Below are 19,779 nucleotides of genomic sequence, written 5' to 3' on the forward strand. Positions count from 1 at the left end.
CATATGCAGAACATTTGAAAAACTCTACAAAAACACGAAGGCAAAACCTGCTTGCAGAAAAACTTAGAAACTGGTGACCAGGCAAAACCACACAAACATAATTGGTTTCACATCGGAAGACATATTTAATCAAGATGGGTTCTTACAAGCTTAAAGACTATGTTGAAGACTTGGATTACGGTGAAGCGATTCAAAACTTGTTTTTGGGGTCTCAAGAGGATAGATTCGGCAGTTCATCGGTAAACGGGAATGGAAAAATGTCCGTGGAGGCTTTCGCGGCATTCGATAAAATGATGACACGTTTGGTTAAGGAGAGCGATCCGGGTGGTGAATCAGCCAATGTGTTATCATACAAGATAGAGAATCGGTCCAGGATGAACATTTTGAAAGAGACGGTTAATGGTAAGTTGAAAAGGGCGGAACCTAGAGGTTGAGTGGTTGGGTCCGTCACGCGTTCATTTTTTTCGTGCATTTTTTTCGTTTGTTGATCTCTCTTAGTTTGTTTGGTTTAGTACATGGCATTGCAGTGTAGTATTCGGTTTTGTATTGGTTAGTCTATTTTAAGGTTTTTCGGGTTATTAGAGGATGCTCGTTGTTAGATAGTTTTCGTTTAGTTGGTTGTTTTCTAGATGCGAGATTCCCATTTTACCCGTTTATTTGTATTCTCTGTTAAGGTGTTTTCTTTTGGAAAACGACTTCGTTTCTATATGAGTTTTCGTTATTTTGCCAAAAAAAAAAAAAAAAAAAAAAAATTAATCAAGATAATCAAAGGGTCATTGTCCTCCCATCAGCTTTCAAGTTGCGGGTTCAAGTCCCGGTTCGTGACATAAGTGTGTGTTTGTCTTTCAAGAAAAAGTCACTCCACTAGTAGAATACTGTAAAAGCTTAACAAAATAGCCATGCCATATCCACAAGTATGATAACACAATTGGGGCCCTTGTGCAACAGGTCAAAATGTGTTATTTTAACTGTAAACTTCGTAACATACAGAAAACAGGGGTCAAAGTAGACCATACTGTTACAAGTAGTATTGCAAGCCGAAGACTGCGACAGTGAAACTGAGTTGTTATTTAATACTGTATGTAAAGATGCAGTATCCGGCACAAAAAAGTACGATGCTACATATCTCATTGCTGCTGTAACAATAACATAACAATCACCGATATAAGCTAAAAGCTGATGAGTTATCTTTGATCTTTTTTCTGTTTATTACTGAAATATTCTGGAGGGAAAGAGAGAAACTGCACAGCACGTTCAACCTGAGCAACATCGATACGAAACTTTTGTGCTATTTGGTTAACATCCATAGGACCATCATGTTCTTCTGATTTGCCTTGATATAGAAGAATTATTTGACGAAGCTGAGCGACATTTAAGGTTCCTGGTGGAGCTGGTCTCTGCTCATATCTGGTAGTCTCTGAAGTTGTATTTCTCAACTTTGGCATGGGTCTATTGTACTTGTCCACCACATATGCCTGCACAAGTGCTTTACGGGTTAATAATTAACAATGGTGGCAACGCTAACCCATTTTATTTTATATATAAAAAACGCATCAACTTGGGCTGTACACAGGGTTGTAAAACTAGGTGAAACTCCGCGAGTACTCGCCGAGTTCTCGGTTTTAAGATCGGTACGAGTAATTGGTTCAATTACTTGGTCAAATCTCGGGATTACTCGGTCAAGACTAGGTCAAACTCGGCCAAAACTGGGGTTAATCAGAAAATAGGTCAAAGTCAAACCTAGTCAACATCCGAGTACGTCCCGAGTTGCTGAGTACTCCCCAAAAAGCGCCGACCCGAATACCCATCGAGTCGGGACCTGTTCAACCTTGGCTGTACATGCTTGCTAACTAGTAACATGGTAAAAACCGTACATAGGTGATAGATAGCTAAAGCTAAAAAGGGTTAATCGGGCCGAAAGATAACAAATGTTTATTCACGTGCTTGCTACATTTCAAATTGCTCCATTTGTAAGAGATATTTTTACTACTTTAATGATGAAGTTTTTAATCATATTATTATTATGCACTAACTACATGCAAATGATAAGAGATGGACAGAAAAAGAGTGGGTGGGAGCAGCCTGGACATTTAATTTAATTACTCATTATGACACAAACCCATTTTGAACCCTTGAAATTAGTGATGCCACTTACTGTTATGGAAACATTACATATTCGCTAATTGGTAATGCAACAAAGTACTGAAAATATTGGTACAAAATATTCACCTATTATTTCACAGTTAAAGACTCCTTCAATATTTTGACTAATTATATATATATATAAAAAACAACTTAAACAAACTCCTACACAGAATCACCGCCTACCCTTATACACAGATCTACATATACACCATACATGACTTGTTTCTTACAGTTTGATATTTTTTTCTCTAATATTAATCTGCAATTCGGGAATAACTATTTGTGTAACGATAATTACAGGACAGAGGACAGAAGATGGAGGTCACACATGGAATTCGGTAACAAAGAACTTAGCACTTTAGTGATGTTGCAAGAAAGATGAGTTACAGCTCATATTATGAACTGAAAATTGTAGTTTGTTTGTTTACTCTTTCTAAGTATCAGTTATGTAATTCTTTTTTGATATCATTTGCTCTCCCAAACAAAACTGCTTATGTACAACCTATATCGAAAAAACCAACATTAACCATTCTTAAGATAAAGACACGTATCAAACGAGTCGTATGACAACTCACCTCACCCATCTCCAATTTCCCTCCAGGTTTCGTCTGAATTCGACCAACCATCTTGCTGAGCATAGCATCGTATTCCGAATCACGTTGTTCTTCGATAACATTATCACCACTGTTTCTTAGTTGATCATCTAACAAGATAAAGCAGCATATCAATTGGACAATTAATAAATACTACAAATATGTGTGAATTTAGTCTAAAGAAAGAAAGTAGCTTTAATCTAAACGGAGAAAGTGCTTCAAGATGTATCCAACTTCACCCAAAAATTCTACTGTAGGAATCATACTTTATAATCTACTGTAATAGAAACTGGTGCCACATCACTGGTATACCCGTCCTAGGAGGTCATGTACATAGAATAGCAATAACTGAAAATAAAGCTTTACAGTAGCATAACATACATAAAATAGATTTTAGGGTAAGTTCAAAACCACTTCAACCTATTCTAAAACCCTAATCAATAGAAAACTATATCAACCCTGACCTACAAAACCAAATTGTATGTTATGTATCTACATCCATTTCCGTATAAATAATAAATATCTATTGTACACCAGAGGTACAAATTTACAGAACTGAACGCAAGGTGTATAAGTATATATTGATTTAAAAAATAAAAAAAAATTGAAGATGAGAAACTAAGTTACCGGAACTAGGGTCGATATTACCACCGGGAGGGAGGTTGGGATCGACGGTGACCTTGGGTTGGGTACGATCAGGTGGTTTATTGAGCTGAGATGATGAAGACGGAGGTGTGGGTGCAGCAAGAGTACGGATCCTGCCAGATGCTCGACGAAATGCCTGACCCATTTTGTTTAATTTCTGCGGTGTTTGCCTGTCGGTGAGTTGTGTGTACAATTTTACATACGCGCAAGTTTGAGAGTCCACGTAACGGCTTGTTAAACCATCTACGTTGTTAATACGGGGAAAAAATGTTCACTACATTCTCGAGTTTTTATTTTTTGTTTTAATTGAAAGTGATGAAAATATGGTGGTTTCGTTTTGTTATTAAAAAGAAAAGGAGATAAAAATTAAGGCAAATTTTTACAATTACAAAAATCTTACACACACTTTTTTACAATATGAGGTGGCAAAATACATCCACCAATCACATGAATTTTATTCTCCCCACTTTATTTATCTCCCCTAATTTAATTGATTAATTTTATTTTGGGTGTGCTTGAATGAAATTAGTTGTAGTGTAAGTGAAGCTGGAGCTTATGGATTAAAGTTGAAGTTGGAGTTGGAGTTTATTTTTAAAGCTATTAGTTAGAGCTTATTGTTTTTTATAAGTATTTGTAAACTTTTTTGTGTAAACTTTTTGTAAGTGTAGAATACAAAGTAAAAAAAAAAAGTGTGTTTGTAAGTGTAAACTTTTTAATTGGCTTTTTAATGTAATTATTTTCCGTTCATATTAATATATGCTGCTTTAAAAAAATAAATAAATAAATAACTGAGTATAATATAATAAAGTCCCACATAATTTTATTTCTATTATATATAAATTATTATTATTATTTTTTTTGAAAAAGCTGAACTTTTATTAAAACACCAAGCTCAATGAGCATACATGAGTTACTTTCTCTTTCTTTTATTTTTCTTACAAGTCAAAAATACATGTAAACTATTTTATATTAATTTCTTTTCCATCCTTTTGTTATCTTTTATTTTCACCCCATTCTATTTCACTTGTAAAAACACTTGAGAACAGTGTAAACTGTAAAGATATACGCAAATAAGGCATGAGAGTTTTTGGAACACTTTTGACAGTAAGTATATTTCATGGATTAGTTGCAAATACTCCATGGCGGCAAGTACGTTCGGTGGTTCGGAGATTGGACGTTTAATGTCAAAAATTATGGCAAGTGGTGGCGGTCCTGGTGGAGATTCAAGGTATAAAGAGATGCATTATGGAACAAGGTAATCCGGTCTTTGTATGGTGATGAAGGTCTAAAATTAGATGCAAACGGCCATTCAGTTGGTTTTTGGGTTCGGGCTCAATGGTGCAACTTTACAAGGCACTGAGATCACCATTTCGACCTGTAGGGATGTAAAGGAAGGCTGATGTTATATATGATTTGAAATCAAAGATGGTTCTTTCGACTATTTGGAAACTGGTGTCAGGTGTCAACATCTTTATAAATGTTGTTTTTCATCATTGTTTGTCAATTGTCAATGTACAGTATAGAAAGTATTTGCATCAGTTTATGCAAAACAAAGCCATATCACTTCATTAATTAAAAAGTCACTTTGATTAATGCCTGGGAAAAAAAAAAGCGTATAAACTCCCCTATTAACTTGCATATTTTGCTTGTTTAAGTGCTTAAACTTCGTTTTCTGATAAATCCTAAGCTATTTAAGGTGTGAAGTTATTTAAGGGATCTGTGATCATACAAAAACAAAGTTTAACACAAGAAAGAAAGATTCCTACATCTTTAACCATTTGTGCTCATTTAGTCCATTTACCAGGCCAAGATAATTCCTAGTTATATAACATTCATTCATATGAACAAGAAAATATATCCTAGTTCTCATTCAAACCTTAACAAGTCAAAGACCAAAAAAAAGTCAAACACTATAACCAAGTCTTCTATTTCCAACCCAAATGAGGGTCAGGGCTCAACATTATTCTCTTAGGTAAGTCGTCGAATCTTTGAGAATTTAGTCATTTACCCAACTCTGCAACACAAATAGTACAAATCTTAAACAATGTCACTATTTCTCAATTACTCCATCTTCATCCTCTCCCTTCACAACAGAAGAAGCATCACCTGTGCTACTCTCACTAACTTCACAACCTCGAGATTTTTTCGGTTTCAAACCATAATCATAATCATAATCCCCCTTGTTGTAGTAGTAATCTTCTTTGCTTTTCTTCCTACTATTAACCGTCAAAAAACCGTTAGCAAAAGCTTCCAATGCTCTAGCCGTTGGTGGCCTATTTCGAGTACTCTGTCTCCTCGAACCACCATTTTCTTGCTCTTTAGGACTCACAATATTTTCTTTAACTTGCCTCACAAATTCACCATTTCCACATTCAGGGGTAACATTTAAATCGATTAAATCAACCCCCTGTTCTTCAACAGTATCAATTGAACTGCATCTTGAAGTAAAACTTAAGTTTGATGACAATTTATGATTATGATTAACATTATTAGCTTGAGAAGATGAACCCACATGAGATGATGAACCCATGTCTCGTTCCAAGCTAGAACCACCTTTGGAGTCTACCCGACAGCATGCGGTTAATTTCCGACGCTTTTTTGCATTATGCCCTGATATTTTTTGTTTTGACTTCCTACTCAAATTTTCCTTCATAACTTTTCTTGTGGGACACTCATCTGAACCGTCATTTTTCTTTTCGGGTTTTTTTCTTTCATCCAACACTTTCTGTTTCTTAACAACACGAGTTTCTTGATCTGATTCATCACTAGAAACCAACTCACTGTGAGTTTCATCAGAACGGCATCTTGAATTCCACTTCCCGGGTCCAAATTCTCTTACGCTAACGACTTTTCCTCCACCTAGACTTGTATCAACCACAGTAAATTTCATTAAAACATTACCTAGACTTGTGTTTGGAGCTCGAGGTTGAAGATAACAATAGCTTTTCCATTTTTCAGGAAACCTATGTTCTTGTTCTTCCTCTTCGTTTTCTAATTTAACTTCAGTTTTACCATTCTCGTCACAATCGAGTTCAATAAGTTGTGGGTCCAACGCAACTTTATTCAAAACATCCGTTACAGAATCCAAATAAGCTTCCCCTTTGACTAATCTTCTTGAAAACTTTTTAACACCTGGCATCAAAAAAACCAAAGAACGCATCCCGTTTGCAGCAAAATTGTACCCACTCGGTTGTTCAGAGTGCCACCCTCGTGCAAGCAAACGAGGCCAAACAGCTTCCCAAAATAGATCATTGGATCGAGCTTTGCTTAACCGATAATCACCCGTGAGAAACATTACGATTTCTGATGTGGTGAGAGCCGAACAAGCTTTTCCGATCGGTATTTCGGGACGGATGTGTATTGATTGGTTCTCCTTGGTGGGTTCGATTGCACTTCCTGTTAAATCTTGCTTACCTTTTCCAATGGCGATAGCATCAACAAACATTTCAAGTCCGATTAACGTTTTTAAGGAGATCACGTAGTGTCTGAGTGATATCCCCCCATCTTCAAATGTCCTAGAAACCTGCCAAACCATTACAACAGAAATAGTAATAGGATTTTTAGTTTACATAATAATAAATAAAAGGACCAACCCTTTCATGATTTATTACTGTAACTGAATTGTTGCATATTTTACTGCATGAACTATTTCAATCTATTAGCTGATTCATTTTTTGGAAAATGAATAAAAAAAATCCTTTAAACTTACTATGTGCAAATTCGTAGGAGTAAAACCATAACTGACTCAAAAATTTTGCATCCGAGTCTGACATAATTTAAAACACATTAGTTATTATCTTTTTGAACAGCTAAAGGCTAAAGATTAATTTTGGAGTAAGTTCATCTCCTATTTTGTAAGAGATCATTGTGTAGGTAGATATAGCATGTCTTTTGAAATTGACACATGGAAAACAATGAATCTAAAGGTGTTATAACCAAACCAAATGTATTTCTAGTTACCCTCAATGCAAAAACACACCTCCCATAGGCCGCATAGCATGCTTTAACTGTGTTATATAAGTGGAGCTGAGATATTACAACACAGATACACAGATAGCTGCAAGTCAAGGAAATCCAAAATTACATATAAGGTGAATATATGTTTGTTAATGTTAAGAAAGTAACTTTCCGACTGTTTTCCACATTAATCATCTGTATGACTGTTGCATTCCTTAACATTCTTTTAGAAACATGATTAATCAGTCAAGTTGGTTGAAGTCAAAATCAGTCAACGTTTGATTTAAATTAGGGTTTTGAGTCCATTTTATTAAAATTAGGCTGCTTTTCTTCTATGAACTCTTACACCCGTATGAACAAGACCAAGACTTAGACAAGAATGAAGAATGAATCTGGTAACACATATTTATTTACCAGTTCTATTCTTATCCCACATGGTTACTCAACCACACTTGGTTTAGAACCTTTAGCACCAATAAAAAAAAAAAAAAAAAAAAAAAAAAAAAACTCACTAACTAGTTTCCTTCGCTATCTCTAAGAGTAACTGTTTCAGGAAAATTACATAAGGTAGATAGATATTCTAGACTAAAACATTTTAAGAAAGGTGGGTATATAGTCCCCATCTGAACTTAATTCTTATAAATCCTGTTAAAAAACAACGTAGTAGTTTCAAAGCTCTATATATTAGAGGTGATTGTGTAAACAATGGGCCTTATGAATACCACAATGTTGGGGCATATGTTGTTAATCCATCATCATGTAAGATACATTTTAGGATCAATTGCACATGAATCGTGTATAATGAGTATTTAGTTATAGGTGGATATGAATGTATTCAGTCAAACTATTACTCAGAGTATGTTAGATATTGAGTGTACCTAAGTGTTTTATTTGTTTTGAAGTTCCTTAATGTGGATTGTTTTTCGCACACAATCTATTTCTTTAATCTTCCCTGGATCATATTGGTATCACAATTAACTTGAAAAAGTTAAGTCAACTGAGAAACCCTAGCCTACCATTACCAAATTTAAGCATCATAAGTTATCATCAACTAGCCAAACTTTAATCATGTTTTTAAGGAACTCTAAAATTATTAGCTGGAAGATCCTGAAGTCAAGTAAATCATGTCCATTAGTATTTATATCCTATATACAACTTTCATTAATTACTGCAAAAAGAATCAGAAGCAAATCCCTGATTAACAAAAAGCATGTTTCATGACCGAATTCATCAATCTATGTATATAATATACCATAAATATGAGATGCAAACCAAGCTAGAACCTAATTGCAAGCATCACACTCATATGTTTATAAAAATGTATTATTCACCAGAGCATCATTACATGATTAATATTATTAATATTAACAATAAGATGTCAATATTCACTTCTCTAAATCATTTGTGGAGTAATACAAAACGAGACCCAGGTTCAATAGCTACACTTTGAGGCCATGCCTTCAAAAAAAAATTGTGGACTAATACCGGCATCAGTTTAACAAGTCATATCAATATAACATTAACATTACAGTAACATCAATAGCATAAAACCATTGACAATCAACTAAAGAAATAAGGAAAATATATATACACACACATTATCCTTCGAAATCTATAGCCAAAAGACATAAACCATCACAGAAAACAGACAAGCAGTACAGATCACCCAAGTGAAAAGATGAACTAGAGAAAATAACTAAAATTAAACAAAACCATGTATCCCTAATCTTCAGCAAATCATACTAAATCTCTTTAAAAGTTAATTCCCAAATAATCAAGAAAAAGTAGAAAAATCAAAAAGTTTCGTTTGACGTACCTCCAGTAGCGAATTCTGGCACTCTTGAGAAACACGGGGAACCAAACGAGCAAGAAACTCCTGTTGTCTTAATCCACTAAATATCCTTTGTCCCAAAACACACTTTTTACCTCTACTTTTTCTACAATCTGACCATCTTTTATATTCATCGTTCCTATAAAAATCCCCATAGTAATACGATAATATCTCCCCAATATTTTTACTCCCCATAAATCTCTGCACTGAAACAAAATCCTTCTCGAAAATATACAACCCTAGCACAAAACTACGTCTCTCCATTTCACTCCACGCTTTCAAAATACACCCCGGAACAAGAAACTCATCCACATTATCGTTTGTATTTTTTTGATTAATCCAAAATACTGGTATATCTAATCCTATCAAGAACTTGTAATTTGGTACTCCTGCCTTCACTTTTTCCTCCTGCATTGGGTTTTTGATGTAATCGAGATACTCGGAATTCGTAATCAATGATGGGATTTCGGTTTGGTACTCGTCACCAATACGAGAAACATTTACTAGTTCCCCGTACAGTCCGTACGCATACGTTTGCTGAAAAGGTGAATGTTTCCCTGATATTTCATCACTGCTACAGTCATCATTGTTCTCCATTTCAATCCAACTATCAACAATAATCACAATAACAATCAGAATAATCACAAAAAGATAACCAAAAATGAGGTAACAGTATCATAATAACTGAGTTACATACAATAAACTGTGACACTGTAACATTATACACCAGATAAAAAGTAATGGAACTATCTAGAAGAAACAAACATGAGCTGAAAAACCAAAGAAGCAGTGCTTCAACGGTACCCGTCCCTGTGAAGCTGGGGCCCCATGTTTGGAAGCTTTACACAAATGGGCGCAGGTTCGAGTCCCGGGGGGAGCAATTCCCTCGGAGTATGCCTTCGGGTTAGGCTCGTGCTTGCCACTCATGGGGTATTCGGTGGAGGTGATTTACAGGCATCCGGCTATTACGGGGTTGGCTTGGTGGGTTGCCAAAGGCAACACAGGGTTAAGGTGTCCCTGCCAATCTACACTTTTTTTTACACAACATGAGCTGAAAAAATAATAAAGATAACACACTGTATACTCCTATTTTATATTTCCTTTATGAACCTACATTAAAAAGACCCAATTTCTAAAACAAAAAAAAAATATATAAATAATAAATATAAATACTACTTACATAAGAAATGCACTTTAATAAAAATTACTAACGCAATGTGTCACACTATTTTCCAACTTTAACAAATCAAGAACCACAAAAAATCGTACAAACCAAAATACATGAAAAATTACAACGATACAAACAACAAAGAAAAAAAAGCAATAATTAAATACAAAACATCGTAATGTGATCTCATCGAAGTAAACAGCATCAAATTCGTAAAAATAGGAACAAAATACAATAAATACAGTAAACCGCTAACATTAACAAACTATACATACAGGAAAAACAACAAATCTTGAGATGAAAACATAATTATACAGCGTAAGTTGAGAGATAAATAAGGGGGTTTAGAGCAACTCATGAAGAAATATATACATAATTATACAGCGTTGATTTATGGTTGTTGTTGAAGTAATGAAGATGAAAACATGCAAAACGTCAAACATAATTAGTTAAAAAAGATTAATAATACCTTCTTGTTGAGGGTGAATCGCTGCGTAAGTTGAGAGAACCCAAAATGAGAAAAAGAATTGAAACAAAGAAAGAAAGCGAGAGAGGACTTTTATTTTTTGATTTTTAATGGAGTACTGTAAGTATTTTAATTTTTGATTTTATTTTGCGAAGAAAATAGAAAATGTAGAAAATATATATGGGGTTGTGATAGATGGGTGTGTGTGATCGGGTCTGGTCTGGTCAGGTCCGTTTTGGAGGTGGGAATGACTTTATAACGCGCGTTAGGTAGCGTGTGATTTACACTTGCATGATGCACGATTCATACATGTAATACATACATGTATAGTTAGAGTTCTGACTATAGCTGTAACCTATCTCATATTTGACGGACCTCGGTCACAAAGACGAAATTGTATAGATAAGAGAAGAAAACGTAGAAAAGAAAGGTTTTGATTCGCCTTTACGAGTTGAATAAACAAAGAAACTCTCTCTGGTTATAACAGTCTAATGAGCGTTCACGTCATAAACAAAAGATGTAGTTGGAATAAAGAAAAGGGCATTTTGCTTCTTTGCTAAGCAAGGAGAACTTTACAGGAAGGGCTATAATGGCCATCCTCTCCATCCCTCGAGAGGATGTCTTTTGACGACCAAGTCACAATGGAAACAATTGAACTTGGTAGCGCTTTTGTTTTGGGTCAAAAATATCACGGGTTCCTATCCACCCGGGCCGTCGCCACCACCTTCTTTTGTCCGGTCCTGGCTTGACTTTTTCACATAAAAACTTCATTACCTGAAAGAGAAAGAAGAACTTACTAAACCATCTAATAAATCTCTACCATGATGATGTCATAAATGAGTAATTTATAAGTTTAAAAAAATTCAAAAAAGTAAAATAAAATTAAGGTATCTATGGTGATGTCATTAAAATAATTTATAATTTATTTAATAAAAATATTAATGTTAATTGTACAATATGGAAACTATTATATACAAACTTATGGTAAAACACCCTCATGATCATATGTACAATCTTTGAAGCATTATGTACAACCTAATGGTAAAACATCTCGTGATCATATGTACAATATTTGAAGCATTATGTACAACCTAATGATAAAAGACCCCCATGACTATATGTATACAGTAATATTTTAAGCATTATGTAAAACATTATAATTTCAATGATTATATATACAATATTTAAAATAAATTGTACAATATTTTACAAAATATCTCATGAACACATGTACATACTTTGAAGCATATTGTACAACCTTCACAAAATAATTATATTTTAATTTTGTTTAAAATTCTAGAGTGATTTGTTATTACTAATAATAATTATTAAAAATATAAATATTTAATTTTGAAACAAACTTTATTATTATTGTTGTTTATTATTATAATTATAATATAATTACTTTTTTTAGTGTTATTCAAATATAGATTTTCATTACGGGATTAAATATTTTACATATGTATGCGAAATACATGTCTCAATAAAATGTTGTAATGTTGACTTTTATGACAAGAAAAATAGTATGTGATTTAAATTATAAGAGGGTGGTGGGAGAATGAAGAAGGTAGTTCATTTATTCTGTTAATATGTTTGTAGTTTATCACTGATTATTTCGGATACATATGTTACGGACAAAATATTTGTGGCACGCTCTCAATAATAGTATGTTAAACTTGAATTATCTAATAAACCCGTGATTTCACGGGTCTTTATACTAGTAAATTAAATATATAGTATATAGTATATACCACATTATTTTTGAACACTAATTTTATTTATTACTAGCCACCATCTAACAAGCTGCTAGAGGGGCAAATAAACGATCAATTACAATGGTTTTACAAGTCAATTGTTCCAAGATAAATTACATTTACTTCTACTAGAAAGCCAAGAAAATGAAAAATTACAAATAGAATCAAATAACAATTGTTTCTTCATCTCTTCGTCGGGGAATACAACACTATTCCTGAATTCAAATCCTGGGAGGGGGGTTTTCTCAAGGATTTTGTTGGGGTGATACGGTGTATGCCTTAAGCCTCTCAGTTTAGTCCAAAGCACATCGGGTACCCAATGCGGCGATGGTGTGAAGAGTTTCCTCCTAACACGTGTGTGACTGACAAATGAGACCACCGAGGCATTGTCTGAGTTGTAAAACTCTTATGTTGATCCCGGGTCCACATCCTTGAAATAATATGTGAGGGTTCGAATCCTGGGAGGGGGTTTCTCACGGATTCTGTTGGGGTGATAAGGTGCATACCTTAAGCCTCTAAGTTTAATCCAAAGTACATCGGGTACCCAACACGGTGATGGTGTGTGAAGAGTTTTCTCCTAACGCGTGTGTGGGTGAAAAATGAGAGCATTTGATGTCGATACCGCCGTTCAAAAATATCCAAAGAAGGGCCGCCACAATTGAATACACTTGTTCTTTGAGACTTCATTTGCTCTCCATTCATCAAACCATTCATTAAACTCGAACCAACTTATAAAGCTCGGTGTAGTGACCCGAACTTTTCCATGTTTATATATTAAATGAAAACTATGTTTACATGACTAAATGTTTCCAACATGTTAAGCAATCAAACTTGTTAAGACTTGATTAATTGAAATAGGTTTCATGTAGACAATTGACCACCCAAGTTGACCGGCGATTCACGAACGTTAAAAACTTGTAACAACTACATGATGATATATATATGGATATATATATATAGTTAACATGAGATTATTATAAGTAAATATCTCACTAAGTATATTAACAATGAGTTATATACATAAAAATGAGACTAGTGAATTCAGAAACTCGAAACGATATATATAACGATTATCGTTATAACAACGTCTTACTAAATACATATGTATCATATTAAGATATTAATATACTATGTTTAACATGATAAAATGATAATTAAATATATCCTTAAGTGAGTAACAATAAACTACATATGTAAAAACAAGACTACTTACTTAAGAGTTTCGAAACGAGTTATATATATAACGATTATCGTTGTAACGACATTTTAATATATATATATATATATATATATATATATATATATATATATATATATATATATATATATATATATATCTTATTAAGATATATTCATACACCATGTTATCATGATAATATGATAATTTAACATCTCACTAAATATAATAAACAATGGGTTAACTACATTAAATAAGATCGTTATCTTAAAGGTTTCAAAAACAACACTTACATGTAACGACTAACGATGACTTAACGACTCAGTTAAAATGTATATACATGTAGTGTATTAAGATGTATTAATACACTTTTGAAAGACTTCAAGACACATATCAAAACACTCATACTTATCAAAGTTGGTCACAATTACACTCTCATTCGTTTTCATCAACAATTCTACTCGTATGCACCCGTATTCGTACTTGTACAATACACAACTTCTAGATGTATTTACTATTGGTATATACACTCCAATGATCAGCTCTTAGCAGCCCTTGTGAGTCACCAACACATGTGGGAACCATCATTTGGCAACTAGCATGACTTATGAGCAAGGAAACAAAATAAGAACTCCTTTTAACCCCACTCACCCTTCACCACTCACCACCCACTCCATTTCACTTCCAATTCTCTTTCTAATTCTCTCTCAACACCTATACACACTTATGAACGATTTTTTCCAATAAACTAATCATCATCTTCATCAAAAATTACTTCAAGAATCAAGCTATAATCATCATAGGAAGAACATGTAACAACCCTACCCGTTATCCAACCAATACACGCTTAATTTCTTTTTTTTACAAGGATCAGCTTTTCAGGCAAATGGAGCGCCGCTCCATATAGGGGCGCGCCGCTCCAAACCCTGCTGTCCCAAATGTAGTTTTCCCGCAAAAAGATCTTCCGCTTCCCGACACTTTTAGACGAAACGGTTTTCACAACATTTAATAATAGTTAAAACTAACACGTTACAATAATAAAATAAGTTATACGACACCGGGCCCACATATGCCCAAATTACCCTTTTTGTACAAAATGCAAACTTCGACCATATGACTTTAATACAAAATAAAGACCGAGCATGGTGATTGGGGATACGCTACCCAATCCTAATCGATCCAAAAGCACATCCTCTAAAGCAAACTACGCAAGTCCACTAGTCCCCACGCTTACCCGATCCATCGTCTCCATGCAATCTATAAAAATGTAAACAACGAGAGGGTAAGCTAAACTTAGTGAGTGAAAATATACTACATACATATATAAGCATAAAAAGGACACGCCACATAAATAAACAAATACCGCATACCGGAGCATCCAAGCATAAAGGCAAGCTAATCTAAGCATACCGTACGATCACTAAGCAACAAGCTAAATATGCATCAATAAACATAAGTTCACCAACGACGATGTGAACAACGCCAAGAAGCTACACCCGGAGGGTTAGCTACATCACGACAATACAACAATATATACTTATATAACAATATAGAAACGAATAAGGTTAACCCCTTAACCCATTACCGAATACCAAACACCACAATGAAGATTGACCGAACTACACGAGCCTTAGTAATCCGAAACCACACGAGATTACTATCTTCAACAAGAAAACATCGAGGTTGGCCGAACTACACGAGCCTTAGTAATCCGAAACTACACGAGATTACTACCTCAATAAGATGACCGAACTACACGCGTCATCGTGAATCCGAACTATACGCGACTCACTTCTCAACATCAAAACCCTTCGCCATTGGGGTTATATCATCCACATCACAACCACGTGTGATAATGTACACACCAAATGTGTACTTGGCCAAAGGTGATCAACCAAAACGCACAACCGTGCCAATTGGACCTATACACGAGTCCATCAAAACCACCTATATGTGAAGTGAGCTCTATAGCCGAGAATCACTTCACCCGACCCGCACCCATCCTACACATACATATGCACATAGGATATTAACACTCACCTTGAAGTCTTGATAGATGCCAAACCAAAATCCGCAATCGCCGATGGAATGTACCTATTCCATTTATCACATAACAAGTAACATAATTAGGGTTGACTTACAAACCAACCCAATTGACACTTAGTGCAATTTCGACCCAAATGCACTTCCAAGTACAAACCGCGCCCAAAATTAACCAATAATCACTAACACAAGTGAGAATGGTCCTAATACGCCAATTAAACCCAATCACAGGTGTTAAACACCTATCTTGCCCAAAATGACACTTAAACCCTAATTTTGACCCATAAGGAGTCAACATCGCGCCATTAGCAAGTTTTGACACCAAAACATATTTAACTCGGTTTTATACTTCAACTTAATCCATTTTAAGTTTATAAACCTTATTAAATCGACAATTGGGTCATAATCATCAACAAACCCTAATTTTGACTCTAGTCAAAATTAGTCAACCACAAGAACCCTAATGGTCTCCAAAACATCAATAATCACTAATACTAGTGATTATTATACACCATTTACAAGTCTTAAACATGGTTAAATCATTAATCAACCCAAAATCCGCCAAATATCAAAATAGCAAGTTTCCATAAACCCTCTTCATCAACTAAATGGGTTTTACAACTAGCAATCTCAAACCCTAACTTGAATATCAAATCTAACAAATGAAATTCGGAGTTTGAACTTACCAATACCGCCAAAATGATGCCGTTGACGAGATGAACAACTTTAATACTTGAGGTTTGACCCGAAACACTCTTCTTCTTCTCCAATTGGAGCTCTCTCTCTCTCTCTCTCTCTCACTAAAATGGGTTTCTCCCTCTAGAGTTTGATGAAAGTGTTTGTGTGGGTGAAATGAGGATAAGAATGATCAATGGATCAGTTTTGATGACCCCAAACCGACCCCAAGTGAAAAAACCAAAGTACCCTCATTTAAACACTTTAAAATGCTGAAAATTGCATCAGACGCATTCGGAGCGCCGCTCCATAAGGTGGAGCGCCACTCCAACCTTCAGGTCAGTTTTCAGTAACTTGTTTTGGCCATAACTTTTTGACCGTAGCTCCGTTTTCGATGAATCAAATATCGTTGGAAACGTAATAAGATTTTCTTTCCAATGGTAAGGCTTTGAAACATCAACACAAACTTTATTTAGGGTTGAAAAGATACGTACACACCTTGTCACTTCAGACAACGTCCAGTCTCCTTCGACGTTCGAGCAAGCAACATGTACATGCTTCGTACACTTCATACACGCATCGTACACCATAAATACATTATGTACAATAAATATTTGGGTCTTACAACTCTCCCCCACTTAAACTTGATCACGTCCTCGTGATCCTCGTCACTTAACCAAACGGACCTACACTCCACGGTCCTCAACATAAGTCCCAATCCGAACTTTCCTAGACAATTCTTCCCAAATGAATCACCTTTAACAACTAAATCGTCACCCGCGATTTATCAAATCCACCAACCGAGCACTAAAACCTTGCTCAATCCCTCACATCGGGAAAAACGCTACCAATCTCGAACCGAGATATCTATCCTTTAGCGTACCCTCACCAAGTACAATGCTAAAGTAACCGCACATCAGAATAAAGTCAACCATCTAAACCGACGAAGATCGAAAAGAAGCGAATCCTTACGGATAACACTTACCACTTAACATCCCTTGTAGTGCGCAATACGACCAATACGCAACTACCGTAACATCATAAACAACGGCTAAAACCGATAGCGCCCAAAACGACTATGGAACGCTAATCCAAAGGTGTACCAAAATCGACAATCGTCACACCCGTAACAACATGTGAGCGAAACACGGTTATCGCATCACTAATCCTACAACATGGTCCTCACGACCCCACCATCGGTGTATAAAACAACCGATAGATCACACGACATGGTCCTTACGACCCCACCATTGGTGTATAAAACAACAAATAGATCACCACATCCGTTAGTGTACAACGACATATAACACTAACTCATGGACAACACATATCCATTCGCACACGGGGATGGTACTCAAATTTCCCATCGGTGCTCACACATCCAACAACATGAAGGCTTACCGAAAACATACGCGCCTTAGTGAATCCGAACTACACGCGACTCACTACCTTCACCGCAAAAACAATCGGGATTGGCCGAACTACACGTGCCTTAGTGAATCCGAACTACACGAGAGTCACTATCCCAAAGGAATGACCGAACTACACGAGTCATTTGTGAATCCGAACTACACGAGACTCACTCCTCAATACAATGACCGAAACCACACGAGTCATTGGTGAATCCGAACTACACGCGATTCACTTCCACAATAAGATGACCGAACTACACGCGTCATCGTGAATCCGAACTACACGAGATTCACAACTCAACACCGGATGAAGTCAGCGGACCCATAAAGTCATGCTTCACCGATATAACACATACGCCCATGATGAAGTCAGCGGACCCCGAAGGTCATGCTTCACCAATCAATAATCCCATGATGAAGTCAGCGGACCCCGAAGGTCATGCTTCACCAATCAACAATCCCATAATGAAGTCAGCGGACCCCAAAAGTCATGCTTCATCAATCACATACGCACTTTTGGCCTCAAACAACGTGTAGTGCAACATCGCGCTCTGCTACACTATAGTGAACCCTAACGAATACCACTAACCATCTACTCAATCGAGCAAGAATCACCTATATCAAACATAGGCACCCAACAATAATTCCCTAAAAGAGAATCCGATACGCACATCCCTTAACCGAGGGATTCACCTTGCTCGCCAAACAGGTCCATTATCTCCCAACGAGATTTACCACATTACCACCTCGGTGATAATTCAAACCCAAAATCATAAGTACAATTTAACTGAAATCGTACTCTACCACAAATCGACCAAAACTAGGTCCCAAATAAATTTTCGGATCTACTAAAAACGTCATCCGAAATCTCACACTAGAACTTCCTCGTACGGGAGTGTAACTCCCCCACTTGGAACTACGTTCCATTACCGCATCTTGTACAACCTTACAATGCTACCAAAGGTAGACTTTACCGACCAATTGGGTTCACACGACCCATCACCACATCTTGCTCCACCCTTGAGCACACGAAGGATTTCAATCAATCCTTAAACACTTCGAACAAAAAGTGTACCACGATTACACAAACCATACCCTCGCAATCATCCAATTGCTTTAATTTGTCAAATTTCACCCGATCGCTCATGTACCTAAGGGTTTCACTTCGGTACCCTAAGTACAATGTAACCGCAACACAATCGGAGTCGAACACCACGCTAGTAGGTATAAAAGAGGCACCTAATGTCGCGTTACGTAGACTCCTTTACCAACATACATCGAGATCCAACACTCGATCTCTTTCGGGTTTCATCCACCCGATGAACCTCACGGTTCATCAACTTCAACACAAAAGCGAACACGCGCTTAACAACCGAACACCAAAACCCATTTCAATGGCTTGGTAGAAACATTTCCCAAATACTAAGGAATGCTTGGTTGCACCAAGTCTTACGCCCTTCGCCGACAATCAAATGTCACCATAGGGTACTTCCATTAGGAACGTCACCCATAACAACTATATGCACAACACAAGGCATATTACAACTCAACACAAACGGCACTTAATAAATAATCAAAGGACATATTTATTAAAACGAAACGTACCTTAACGTCTCCTTGCCGCACCCGTCCCCGCTAACTTGGGACATTCCGACTTACGATGTCCTTCTCCTTGGCAATGGAAGCACACCATGCCATCATCCCTTGGTACCGAACATTCCCAAGACTTGTGACCCCTCATGCCACAATTGTGACATCTAGACGCACTAGAATCCAGTATACCCGTCCGCGTACCACCCGTGCTCACACTCGGACCCTTAGTCCTCTTACTCGGAGCACCATACGAAACAACCCTTCTCTCACTTGAAGGTTCACCCTTCTTGGATCGTGAATACGACTAGAAACCTCTAGCC

General features: G+C 36.2%; 2 protein-coding genes across 2 annotated transcripts; both read right to left on the reverse strand.

The window, feature by feature from the left end:
* Window positions 1-917: 917 nt before the first annotated feature.
* On the reverse strand, window positions 918-3,667 carry LOC139898458 (uncharacterized). Its single transcript, XM_071881188.1, has 3 exons — window positions 3,366-3,667; window positions 2,721-2,848; window positions 918-1,475 (listed from the first exon to the last, which is right to left on the reverse strand). The coding sequence occupies exons 1-3, from the start codon at window positions 3,526-3,528 to the stop codon at window positions 1,185-1,187; spliced, it is 582 nt and encodes a 193-aa protein (XP_071737289.1). The 5' UTR covers window positions 3,529-3,667; the 3' UTR covers window positions 918-1,184.
* A 1,540-nt stretch (window positions 3,668-5,207) lies between these two features.
* Window positions 5,208-10,938, reverse strand: LOC139898459 (uncharacterized). Its single transcript, XM_071881189.1, has 3 exons — window positions 10,809-10,938; window positions 9,157-9,778; window positions 5,208-6,906 (listed from the first exon to the last, which is right to left on the reverse strand). The coding sequence occupies exons 2-3, from the start codon at window positions 9,766-9,768 to the stop codon at window positions 5,434-5,436; spliced, it is 2,085 nt and encodes a 694-aa protein (XP_071737290.1). The 5' UTR covers window positions 9,769-9,778; window positions 10,809-10,938; the 3' UTR covers window positions 5,208-5,433.
* Between the last annotated feature and the right edge of the window lie 8,841 nt (window positions 10,939-19,779).

Source organism: Rutidosis leptorrhynchoides, chromosome 3 (assembly GCF_046630445.1).
Source record: "Rutidosis leptorrhynchoides isolate AG116_Rl617_1_P2 chromosome 3, CSIRO_AGI_Rlap_v1, whole genome shotgun sequence".
NCBI classification, from domain to species: domain Eukaryota; kingdom Viridiplantae; phylum Streptophyta; class Magnoliopsida; order Asterales; family Asteraceae; genus Rutidosis; species Rutidosis leptorrhynchoides.

What these genes read in the sequence shown, in the direction of transcription:
- LOC139898458 (XM_071881188.1), bottom strand. Translation starts at nt 3,528, where the DNA reads ATGGGTCAGGCATTTCGTCGAGCATCTGGCAGGATCCGTACTCTTGCT. An exon ending in TAATATCGACCCTAGTTCCG is followed by an intron (nt 2,849 to 3,365) that starts GTAACTTAGTTT and finishes TTATCTTGTTAG; the next exon opens with ATGATCAACTAAGAAACAGT. An exon ending in GGAAATTGGAGATGGGTGAG is followed by an intron (nt 1,476 to 2,720) that starts GTGAGTTGTCAT and finishes GCACTTGTGCAG; the next exon opens with GCATATGTGGTGGACAAGTA.
- LOC139898459 (XM_071881189.1), bottom strand. Translation starts at nt 9,768, where the DNA reads ATGGAGAACAATGATGACTGTAGCAGTGATGAAATATCAGGGAAACAT. An exon ending in GCCAGAATTCGCTACTGGAG is followed by an intron (nt 6,907 to 9,156) that starts GTACGTCAAACG and finishes ATGGTTTGGCAG; the next exon opens with GTTTCTAGGACATTTGAAGA.